This window comes from Lotus japonicus, chromosome 1 (genome assembly GCF_012489685.1).
Source record: "Lotus japonicus ecotype B-129 chromosome 1, LjGifu_v1.2".
Taxonomy (NCBI): Eukaryota; Viridiplantae; Streptophyta; class Magnoliopsida; order Fabales; family Fabaceae; genus Lotus; species Lotus japonicus.
Genome location: NC_080041.1, coordinates 98256956 through 98269584, shown reverse-complemented (window position 1 = coordinate 98269584; position 12629 = coordinate 98256956). Strand labels below are relative to the sequence as shown.

General features: G+C 35.1%; 2 protein-coding genes and 1 pseudogene across 2 annotated transcripts; all 3 read right to left on the bottom strand.

The window, feature by feature from the left end:
* Nucleotides 1-871: 871 nt before the first annotated feature.
* Nucleotides 872-3153, bottom strand: LOC130728226 ((+)-neomenthol dehydrogenase-like). The gene is made up of 5 exons (XM_057579614.1): nt 3083-3153; nt 2693-2939; nt 2196-2255; nt 1882-2061; nt 872-1579 (listed from the first exon to the last, which is right to left on the bottom strand). The coding sequence occupies exons 1-5, from the start codon at nt 3100-3102 to the stop codon at nt 1202-1204; spliced, it is 885 nt and encodes a 294-aa protein (XP_057435597.1). The 5' UTR covers nt 3103-3153; the 3' UTR covers nt 872-1201.
* An 899-nt stretch (nt 3154-4052) lies between these two features.
* Nucleotides 4053-6007, bottom strand: LOC130714378 ((+)-neomenthol dehydrogenase-like; annotated as a pseudogene).
* A 3688-nt stretch (nt 6008-9695) lies between these two features.
* On the bottom strand, nt 9696-11931 carry LOC130728224 (uncharacterized). The gene has a single exon (XM_057579612.1). It carries the CDS (start codon nt 11822-11824, stop codon nt 10058-10060), a length of 1767 nt encoding a protein of 588 aa, XP_057435595.1. The 5' UTR covers nt 11825-11931; the 3' UTR covers nt 9696-10057.
* Between the last annotated feature and the right edge of the window lie 698 nt (nt 11932-12629).

Below are 12629 nucleotides of genomic sequence, written 5' to 3'. Positions count from 1 at the left end.
ATGAACCACACGCAAGTAATGAGCAGTTACATCCACCTTAACAAAGCACTTTTGGCTTTAAGTTGGAATGAAACTTCATAGCAACTTCATTTCTCTGTCTTGGTTCACAGTTGGCAATGGCATCCTTCTTCATCACAATAACATGGATTCATATTGCTCATGAATCCTCCTGGTAAAAATCTTATTGGAAAAGTTTATACAACTGATTAAAAAGCCATAATTAATTCAGTTGAGGAGCTTCTAGTAGTAGCTTTTGTATTTCAAAATTGTTTTTGAAAAAATTGAGGCTAATACAAATATACTATACTTTTATACTTTTGAACTAAAACGGTATGAAGTGCGTAGATTAACTGACATTAGATTGTTCAAAGTTTTAACTCAAGCTTGAATTTGAGTCTTTGTAAATGTACTTCTTAAATACTTAGTAGGGAGAACTTTATCACCCATAAATACCATACTCGACTCGAATAAGATTGTCTCGGACTTGGGAACACGTAGTTTTTTTTTGGTTAATGATACATGTGGTTTTTTTCATCTTTAACAGATGTTGTAATCCGTTTGAGAAACAGTTGCATGTTCCTCTCAACAAATGTCTTTTCTAGATTCGAACTTCTGTTCTAATCTTTAAAGTGATCTAACTTACTTACCATAGATCAACACCTTGTTGTATATGCAGTTTAAAAACAAAAATCTTTTGAACTAAAACCTCTTCTTAAAAGACAGGCTAGAAGCCCCACCATTTGGCGGTGGTGTAAGTGGCACTGAAGGATGTTTATTTCCCTTTAATAGTTAGAGGCCACTGTCATAAATATCCAGGTATTCAAATACCAACTTTAGAAATTTTTTATAGAAATTAGTTAGCACAAAAATGTGTAAGCCATATATTGGCCTCCAAATATCAAGTCTTTCATAAAAGGGAGTGGATTTTTTTATGTTAAGGTTATTAGGACATCTAGCAACCTTGTACATATATGGCAGTGGCCCTGTACATATTTGGGAAAGTTGTGTGTACAAAATGAGACAAAGGAAAAACTTACTGGTATACAAGTTCTATCCCTCACACATGCACTAGCTAGCCACAAACTTACTAACAGAATAAGACCCTGAATAAATTTGTTGGAAAAAGCTTTTATGTTGACATATGACATATTTCAATAAAAGTTCATGGCTATGATCATCTTAATCAAAACTATTAGCTAGATCAAAAGGGTATTACTTGACCCTGATTAAAGAAACAACCAGAAAGACCCCTATTTGGCAACAGTGCCAACATCACAGGAGTTTCAGCACCTTCATCAATGCTTAAGTTTCCAGTGTTGTTATTCATATCAGTCTTGACAAAACCAGGGCACACAGAATTTATTTGAAAATGAGGGTATTTGTTTGCCATCATCCTTGTATAAGCATTTAAAGCTGCTTTTGAGATTGTGTAAGCAGAAGCAAATGTTGGCCAACCTTTGATCTCCAATGATCCCTCTTTGTGATCTTTCTGAAACTCTTTAAGCACCTTGTCTATTTTTTGTGTTGTGAGGTTTTCAATGTCACCAAATATGGTCTTAGCCCAGTCATTTGATATATTCTGAAAAAGTCAAGAACAAAAAAGGAATCAAGCACACAAATTAGGGTGAATAGTCAAACACATTTGTGCAAAATCAATATATATACTTGTGAATTCATTCAATTTATTTATTTATTGAAAACTTATCCTGTTAGTTGTAATTTCTTATTTTTCAGATGAAATATTTAGTAAATTATCAAAAGAAACAAGAATTAAAATTAAAATCAATTGGGCTTTGACTTTCTAATATAAATAATCAATCTTAAAAAACAATGCCACTGAAATTACTTTTTTTTATAACATTATTTTCCATGAAAGTTTACCTTCAAGAGTCCTGCTCTGGAGGAAATATTGACAATTCTTGGAGAAGTGGATAGTTGGAGAAGGGGAAGAAGAGCTTCTGTTACTCTTTCTACACCATAAAAGTTTGTTTCCAAACATTTTTCACCTAACTCATAGGGTTGATACCCTACTTCATTCCAATCAATTTTTTCACCATTTCTCTACAACAAATGTGAATTGTATTAATCACCTGATTAACTGGCAAATGAAGACTTTAGTTTTATAATAATAGAGATATATAGTAGTTTATTAAATTTAAACTAAGTTTTTTTATTGAAAAAGAAAGCAAACCAACCTTTCTAAGTAAAGCATTACCGTCTACTAATTTTCCCCCAGGAAGTCCTGCATTATTCACCTGCATCAATATGAAAATAGTGGTTTATTTTTTGGTTTTTGTCCTTTAACCAAGTCAAATTAACCATCTTCCTTCATATCTTAGTTCAGAGATAATCTATCTGGTGTTTTCGGTTTAGACCAGGGTCTTCGCTTCTAACCTCATGGTTAAGAGATGAGGTGAGCAACCATCACGCCACATCTCATGGTTGATCTATCTTGTTTGAATCTCTTAACCAAACATATATCTTGGCCTAAAGTAAATTCTAAAACAATGTACTTAACGCAGCTGTCTTCACACGCATTCGAACTCAAGACGTACCTCTGTTCAAGTTAGGACAATCTCACTCTAGTTGATCTACGCGCTTTGCCATAAAAAAATGATATCCTTTTAAACTACTTTAAATAATTTATTAGAATTATTACAATTTCAAGTAGGAACTTATATATGGTCCATACCAAGATATCAAGTTTCCCAAATTGGGTCTTGATGAAATGAGCTAAGGAAGCAATGCTAGCAGGATCATCCACATCAAGCTGATGAAAAAGCAGGTGGTGAGAGAGACCAAGCTCTTTGAGTGTTTCTACAGCTTCCAAGCCCCTCTCTTCATTTCTAGCTGTCAGCACCACCACAATCCCACTTGAAACCAGCTTCTTACATATCCCATAACCTATCCCCTTATTTGCCCCTGTCACAACAGCATACCTGAAACAAATTAAGTTCACAAAATAATTAACTATATGTGTAGAAAGTCTAAGTGAATGTTTGGAAATTCTACTACAATTAATTCCAAAGTCAAAATAAATTCTGAGGAGAAGCTCTTGTGAGCAGCTCTGGTGCCAGAGTACCTAATTGTTTCTTCCCCCATTGAGCAGCAATGAAAAGGTGATAATTGTTTTCTCAATGACAGAAATCTGTTAAATACAATAGCATCAATGAGTTCAAACTTTGGTCTTTAAGAAGTTAAGATAGTTACAATGTCACATGTTTTGGTTCTTACTTTGCATAACTGGAATCAATTGCCGTCTTTACCAATCTTAAGGAAAGGAGGAATTTTTTTTTAAGGAAAATTACAACTGAGAATTGTTTATAGAAATGTGTTAGCATACAACAAAAATAATTATGATTATATTACTGTCAAGATACTCATCATTACAAGGAAATTTCTCATCATATCTGGCCCCGTTGATCAATTTCCTTTTGGATTTGGATATAGAAGACGGCGGTTACCACCAATTCCATCCAAAGTAGTCATTGAACAAGACTAATTTAGTTGTGGATTTTATGGCTAAATTTGCACTATCTATTTGTTTTGTTTGGATTGATGACTATTGAGTTGGTCAGAGCGCATCTTTACCACATATGTTATAGCTATTTTATTGTTGAATGAAAATGAGTTCATTTAATTTCAATAAAAAATGTAACCACTTTTTTATAAGGGTATTTTAGGAATTTTTTATATAAAAAAAGAAGTATTGGCTGTGCTAAAAGCAGCACTCTAAAAAAGCTTATTAACCAATAATTTATTTACAAAATTTAGTGTGTTTGTATTTCAATTCAAACTGGCAAAAAATACATTCACTCTAATAATATGGATTCTCATGTACTAAAAACATGAAAGTCAATAAAAACAAGATAAATAAACGTTTGACTATGCAAATTGTGAACAATGCAAGACAAGATAAAAGTACAACTTGTAACTATTATCCTACAAACTTGACTATGACACCAGATGTAAGGGTTAAACATATCAGCAAGACACACATTCAGATGTTTTTATTCTTGTATTTATATGATTGTAATACACATTTAAAACCATCAAAAGTTTGACTGCTCTTGCATATTAAAGAATTGGCCAGAAGGGGAAGAAGAACCACAAGGAAGCATAGCCAATTTCACAACATTAGCAGCACCTTGGTCAGTGGATAAGATGCCAGTGTTTTTGTTGATGTCTGTTTTTACAAAACCAGGGCAGACACAATTACTACACATGTTAAGGTGCTTCTTGGCTCTAATCCTTGTGTAAGAATTCATGGCTGCTTTTGAGACTATATAGGCAGAGAGGAAAGTTGGCCAGCCTTTGTTTTCTAGTGATCCTTCTTTGAAGTCTTTGAGAAACTCCTTCAGTACCTCATCTATTCTCTCTTCTGTGGTGCTTTCAGCATCACCAAACACCCCTTTAGCGCACTCATTTGGTATGTTCTGAAACATGCCACCGTAACACAATTTTGACAATGTTTAAAGGGTGATTTAAAATCATGTTCCAAAAAAGTATTGCCACTCTTGTTGTACCTTTAACATCCCAGCTTGGGAGGAAACATTGACAATCCTAGGTGAATTGGATAACTTAAGGAGGGGAAGAAATACCTCAATTGTTTCCCTAGCACCATAGTAGTTTGTTTATAAGCACTTTTCAGCCATCTCATAAGTTTGAGTCAGCTCCTTCCAGTTAATTATTGATCCCACCTGCATTCATGTTGAAGAACTTCTCAAAGCCTTAAAATAGTGGGCTAGTGGCTTCATATAGCCAATAGCATTAGAAAAACGGATTTAGCTCATCTAAAGTGACAAAGTCACTGCAATTGGTAAAGTAAAACATGATAACCATTGGTTGTTGAGATTTATACAATGATTGGATCAAATTCTATTTCTTCAAAATCAATTATGAGACTCAGAAGTTTTTTCCATTATTGATTTTATGTTAGAATCAATGATAGACAGATTTTCAAACATGCACTTAATAAACATCATAGTTTGTTATATATGTGCGAGTTATGATTAACAATTTCTCAATCCTAACCGTTAGATTTCACAGTAAGGATTATTATTACTTACTTTACTCTATAAAATGACAGTCGGAGAGGAGCAATATCCTAAATGAAATATGTAAACTGACCGTTTCATATGGATTGACACCACTGATTCCTGCATTATTCACCTACACAAGATTTTTAAAAGCTTCAAGAAGGTAAATGATTCTTCCATATATAACTAAAGGATAACAAAGAAGCTGTCTTCTAAGCTATACCTTTAATTTTGTGATTTCGTGCACAATTTATGCACAAGATTATCCTGTATTTTCAAATTAGAAACAAACAAATTGCCCCTTTTTGTAGTTAAAAGAAAAAATTAAACTGAATGTCTTCTTACCAAGATATCAAGTCTACCAAACTGGGTCCCTGCTTATTTTCACCCTTAAGTATTATTAACCTATAATCATCCTGACCTTTTCATGAGTAGATTTATTTTAATTTAGTTTAACTCGTTAGTATATAAGTTTGTTGACCTATTTACACATAGTCTTGTTGCTAAACTCAATGTCTTATTATAGAACAAACCTTAAAATACCCTATGAGACCAACTATTCACATAGTTTTAAGACTAAGGACCGCTCTAGTATGTTGTATAAAATAAAGTTTGATAGAATAAAATACACGAAGAGTATTTTTTTTCGAAAGGAGAGAATATATATAATAATAATGAGGAAACTGATAAGATATACACCCAAACAGCCCCAACACGGTATCAAAAACCCACACGGACAAGGCTGACCACCCCAAAAAGATCAAAAAACCATCCCAAAACAGCGGTAAATATGAACAATAGCCTCAAAAACTAGAACCCGCAAATGCAACAACCTCAAATACCAAAAGCCATTTGCAATACCCAAAAACTCTCAAAGGACTTGGAAAAACCTTTATAGCCCATAACTCGCCAACAGCCCAGACCTCACCCTCAACGGCGCTGAGAAGCTTTGCTCGCCTTGATCTCATTGGCAATTTAAAAGAGAGGGATGATAGACATATATTTTTTAAGACATTCTATAGACATACCACTTTAATCACCACAAAGTGTTGTGGGGTTAAAAATCGCCATAAAATTGTATGTTTAATAAATGTTTAGCAGAAAATCTATGTCTATGATCACCCTAAATATGACAATACAAGAATTGATAACAATTTAGTACTGTATGATTGTTGATATGACATTACCAAGATATCGTACACAGATGATAATAATACAAACCGTAGTTTGATTAGCTTATCTATAAATTTAATGTAATAAATATAATGTTGGCACCAAGTGACCAAACAATTGATAACATCATAGTATATTGTATTGATTTATACTCATATACCCTATACTAGTTCACAGAAGATTTGATTTCAAATTCATGATATTCATTCAATTTTAAAATTCTAAACCAAAATGGGCAAAGGTGATTTACAGCCTTAGTATCAATCACAGGCATAAAGTACTATTTCAAAAAAAAGTACTATTATAGCAATCCTTAAATTAGTCTGCAAGGCACATTCAGATATGAGCATCAAATCCAAACCTCAATAATAGTAGCTTCAAAATTCAGATACATGAAAAAGAAGACGATGGAGCAAATACTCTAAGTGAAAATATCTTGTGTAGCTATTAAGGGGAAATATGGTAGTTTGTAAGAACTCCAATATGTTTACTATCTTACCTATGAAAGGCTTGGATTGCACTGATTAGATCCCAAAGTGCTACATTCTTGAATTGCACTGTCCAAAATCTATTATTATTTTGACACGAGTGAAGGTAAAGGTTCTACCTTTTCACTCAAGGGTGGACCTTCAAATTACATCATCCACTCCCAAGACTTAGCTATGTTAGTTAAAACTAGGTACTTTGCAATTTCAAACATCTGGTGATTACCTGCAACTGTGTCAGCCGCTGCAGATTGTAGAATTGAAATCGTGAAATGAAATAAACATATAGAAATAAAAGATTAAGGTTGGTTAATTGAATGAGAGTGAATTGTAATAGAGATTCTTAAAGAGAGCCAAGAGTTTTACTGAATCAGGAAGAGCTTTAAGCAAATACATATTCTGTAGGACTCAAATCAGAGAGGAGCACTCAGACAAACCAACCAAGTTTTAAAACTAATTTTTTTATATCAAGTATAGAAATATGTAAAATGAAACTTGCCCCATTCCCTTCTCAAATCTCAATTCTCACCTCATTCTATTATCCTCCATCCATTCTCCCAAGGCATAAAAGGACACAAAAAAATGTTAACAAGTGGTGATGTTCTAGTCTAATGAGCTAATAATTTTTCAAATGTTTCCAAACCTTGCTTTCTTTAATCCTGAAATCGCTCTCTCAAGTCTGCAAATTCTCCTTTTAAGTTCAGCTACATTTACACAGCTTTCACCTTGGATCCCAGATCGCCTTACTTTGTCAGTAGACAGCATTGATTCCTTATTCCCATTTGCATCTTCAAAATCTTCCTTCAAACTCCCTAATGAAGTTACAGTGTTATCTTTTGAATTTGATAATATCATTTTAAATTCTCCATAATCAACAAAAGAGGTTGAAGAAAATTGGTTAGACAAATGCTTACATTCATAGGTAGCTACATTAGCCAAACTGTGAGCCATGCCACCACAATTGTACTCTTCCAAGACAGGCTTAGAATTTTCCACATAAATGCAAGGACTCAGTGCATCGTGTTTTGGGGGTAAACTGGTTGGAAAATCAACAGTATTTTCATTAGCTTTGAAACCAACTTGAACAGAATTTCCAAAAGGAACAGCTCGCAAATGTTTAGGAAGAAAACCAGAAGGTACATCAGCATCATTTTCAACCTTCACAGTTTTCAAACCATCATCACAAGATTTTTTGAGAATAACAGTGCTAACATCAAGTTTGGGAGGAAACAAAGGTGGAGCATCAGCATCATTACCACTTCTGTTTGCTTTAACTACATGAGGTCCACGTTTTGATGGCCTTGCACTTCTCTTCCACCGCACAATATTCTTAGCAAAATCCTGATGATGCAATACTGATTGCTTCCACCAACTTGCATAACGTGTGGTAACATCTGCCTCAAAAAGCCTTGATGGCAAATACAAATTCTTATCAGAAATGGGCCTGCAGTAATTTTCCCAAGCAATAGCTTTAGTTCCATTGAATACAGGCACATGACCCGGAACATCTTGATTCATTCTGAATTGCATAGCAACTCTATGCGGGAAGTACTGCATTATAGTTGAGTCAATTCCAACAAGCTGAGAAACTCTCATGCGAGTAACAAATGGGGCTAGCTCTTGCTCAAATCAGCCTCAAATGGTACCTGCTGAATTCTATTTTCTGGATAAAATGCCCTGTACTTACCAGCATATCTAACATATGGACGCCAAGAAAATCACCCAATGCTGAGTCTAGTGCCAGCCTTGCATTGTCAATAGCCTTGCATTATCTAACATATGTCATGTTAACCAGCATGCTCTAGTACTGAAAGAGCAAATATGGATAACAATGGAGAATGTGGTAGCTGGTGTTGAAGACCAAATTTTTCAGAATGGTTGCTTTGTCAAAATTTTCAGAATGTGGTAGCTACTGTGAAAGGGTAACATGGCACCAAAAATGGACAATCACACAAATAGCATGCTGTGTGCAGTGCAAGTACACCATAAAAGAGGAAGAAAACTTGCAGGTGAGTGAAAAGCCTAGAGTATCCTTTTGTTGCTTGCAATTTCACAAATAAAATAAGCTTCCCCATGTATGATGTTAAGGGATTATTTTGTGATTCTGTTTTTGAGTGGCAGAAGAGTTTCTGAAATGAAGCAAGAGCTACACAAGCTGCTGTAATCATTTTTACAATGCTATGCTTTATAAGCATTAATTTAATACCAGGTTTGATGCATTTCTAATCATCTGACAATCACTTTTTCATATAAAGAATTACTCTTAATAGCTTTCTTTATTAGAATCACATTAAATTCAAACTGAAAATTTACCAGGTTTCCAAATCCAAACCCAAATCTCTACACCTCAACTCACCATAAACAATTGATAAGCAGTATTTCTTAGATGATATTTGTGGAATTTATTATGATATTTTTACATTTCATTTTTCTATTTTTCATTGAGACTAGAAAGAACAATGAAGGCCAAAAGAATAACTTAATAAAGTAGATAATGCCACTTTTGCCAAATCAGTGAGGAAATTTTGTGCAAAATGATAGAAGAAGACAAATGATGTGTAAAATGAGAGAAGAAGAGCAATTTCTCCAACTGTCCTTAATTAGGTGGTGATTACAAGTTCTGCCTACAAATAATACAGACCTTCTGAGAAGAAAAAAAAATCATATAGATACAGTGTATTGTGATAATTGTTTCAGAATTTGAAGGATTGCTTGTATAAGTAATCCAGTAAGTTCATGAACTTCATTTGGTGACATTTTACAACCATGAAAAAGAAGTTTATTTTAACAGAATACACGGAAACTACATATTAATAAACTAGCAAGTAAACATCCACTCTCTTGTATTAAAATTGATACTTCACTGAAACCATTTTGACTCTTCAAATAATTAGCATTTCAATAAATTTACAGCTATTTATTTTTCTTACATCAATTCTGGTAGACTTAAAAGAACTAGTCCTCAAGTCTGGTAGACTTAAAAGAACTAGTCCTCAAGTTTATTGTAGTTGTACCTCCAGTCCTCCACTAAAATGAAATTGGAAGATTTGGTGACACACAAGTTCTTCATCAGTACTTTGTTCCTTAAAATATTGTAATCAATAGACAAAGAGAATGGGATACTCTATATTATGTTTTTAAAAACAACCGAATCAATAACTTCAGACACTTGATATTCCCATGATCTGCATAATAGCAAGTATAATGAAGGGCACTAATGCAGATTGTACGAAAAAAGGAACTATTACTAAACAACAGGTCACAATACAAAGCAAGTTAGCAATTGAACTATTACTTAGAAATAAGTTGATCTGCAGTGGGTAAACAGGATCTGGATCTGTTGTTACTAACCAAGGAGCACTATGGCTTTGCTTTGTCTGCACCTCTTTCAACCTTTGGGCCAAATTTTGCTGCTTTAAGCTCAGCAACCACTTTTTCAAGCTTTGAAATCCTCAATTTTGCATCTTTAAGCTCAGCAACCACTTTTGCTCCTAAACCAACTCTTGCACCTTCCCCTTCCCCTTCCATGTCAATGGCACCATTTATATCACAAAATGGACTCTTCATTTTGGCTTCTTCGCTATCATCTTTGTCTCTTCTTTCTCCCAACTGATCATTTTTATCAAAGTCCCCTGCTTGATCTCTTCCAAACTTGGAAGTAAAACCAGGAGGTGGGCCAAAGGACCCTTCACTCTTTACCTGCCCATTTGAAATTGGTGACAAATGTTCTGAACTGCTTATGCTTATAGGACAAAGATCAAAACACTTCATGATCTCTCCTTCATTGCCTGATTTTGATTGCCTCCACCAATCATAGTATCTAGAAGTCACATTAGACTGGCAGGAAAATAAAGCACTCTCCAAATTCATATACATTATAGGCTGGCTATAACATATCCAAGGATCATTGTTACAATCTAAAACCATACCTGGAATGTCCTGGTCCAATCCAAATTGTAAAGCAACACGATGTGGCAAGTACTGCTCTACACACCCCATACCGACCAATTTACACGCCCTCAAGCAACGACCAAATGACTCCAATTCATAATCCAAATTAGGATTATCACATTCCCACATTTCCTTCTCATTATAAAGCTTTAGAGATGGTGAATTGTTGTATGGTCGCCATAAAAATCTGTTACAATCTCCAGCAGAATCCAATACAGATTTCAAGTTTTTATCTTTTACCATTTTTACTCCATCCCACTTAGCCCACCGCCATAGCACTTGTTCTTCAACTGCTTGTGGATACCGCTGCAGTGCTGGAAACCTCTCCATAGCCCATATTTGCACAACCTGAAAAGGTGCCCACAAAGTGATGGTTGTGCCAATGTTGTTGATGGTGTTGTTCAACAAACTCAAGTCCCTATAAATGCTTGCTAAAACAGCCGGTGCAAGAGCTACTCGGGTCCCTCGAGCAAGATGTATCGCAATCGGAAAAACACTCTTCAAAATAGTTTCATGTACCTTTGGAAACACAAACCTTGACAACCAATAAATCAAGAAGGCCTCGTGTTCCACTCTGCTTTCATTCTTCATAAAATGCATCACCCATGGCCTATGAGTCACTTTTTTTGATTTTGTGCTATTAAACATTCTTCTTGCCTCAATTTGTTCTGCTTCTACTTCCTTCTGCTCACTCGTCTCGAGAGGGCTAGAAACAGGAACTCCCATAACAGAATAACCCCAGCAAACCTTCAAATCTTCCAACGTGACGGTTGCTTCTCCCCAAGGGAAGATGAAGGTATTGGTCTTGGAACACCATCGCTGAGCAAGGGCAAGAATCAACTCATGCTTCCTGTTGAACTCATACGTAGAAGCTTGGATTGCATGGTTTATGCCAGCTTTTACCCACAAATGTTCATACTTGAGTTGCATCTTTTGGACCCATATTTTCCATTCCTCTTGTGGCTTTTGCCAACCATTGTATCTGACTTCAGTGATAGCATTTATCTGGTTGGAGAGGAAGGAATGAAGAAAATCATGTGGATGTGGTGACTCTTGAATGCAGTTTTGGCTGCAGGGTTTGAGAAAATAAGCTATTCTCTGAGTTGGGTTTTCATTGGATGATGGTGAAACCATGTACTCTTCTCTAACCTCGATGATTTCTTCCTCCTCATCCATTTTTGGAGTAGAAGAAAAACAGTTGCAAGTTATGCTATGTGATGTGACTGTGAGTGAATATTGAGTGTAGGGAAGTGAAGAAGCTTCTTCAATGTGTGGTTTCAAATGTTATGAACAGTGGTTCATCAAAATGTAAATTTGAGCAATGAAAAGCTTGCATTCTTACTGGAACTTGAAAAGGCCTTCACTGCTGATTGGAGAAGCTGTATTGTTTTTTCATTTCTTGGCATGCGTACTACAGAAGTGTTGGATTTTTTTTTTACCCACTGTACCCGGTCAATAATTTAACTTTAATTATGAATTAATTTTAATAGAGGTTTTGAATTTATTTTTAGATTTTTTTTCAATTAAAGATAATTAAGTTAAATAACCAAGATAAAATGAAAATCCAAAAAAGTCAAAGACAATCTGATCTTCCAGCTGCCATTATAAGACATGTGCAATGTGAAAATTTAACACCTCAACCTGCAACATTTGAAGAAGAAACTCCCTACTACAAAAGCTGCAACTTGGCTATGAGCCAATGACTAAACAAAAATATTAGAAAAAACGGTGCTAGAGACTTAAAGAAGAGAGTTAGGCTATCAGGCTATGTTAACGCAGGATAGAAACAAGAAGAGGTGAGTCTTATTCTTAAAAAACATCAAGCACAATATGCAGAAGAATTATTCGTGTCAACCCCTTCGCCACCACCATGAGCCACGACGGTGTCAATCACAACCTGGTGGAGTTTCCATCTCCTCTCACGCATTCCCTCCAACGTTGATGCTGAGCAGAATCGGCTCCTCCGAGCACATTTAGGGTA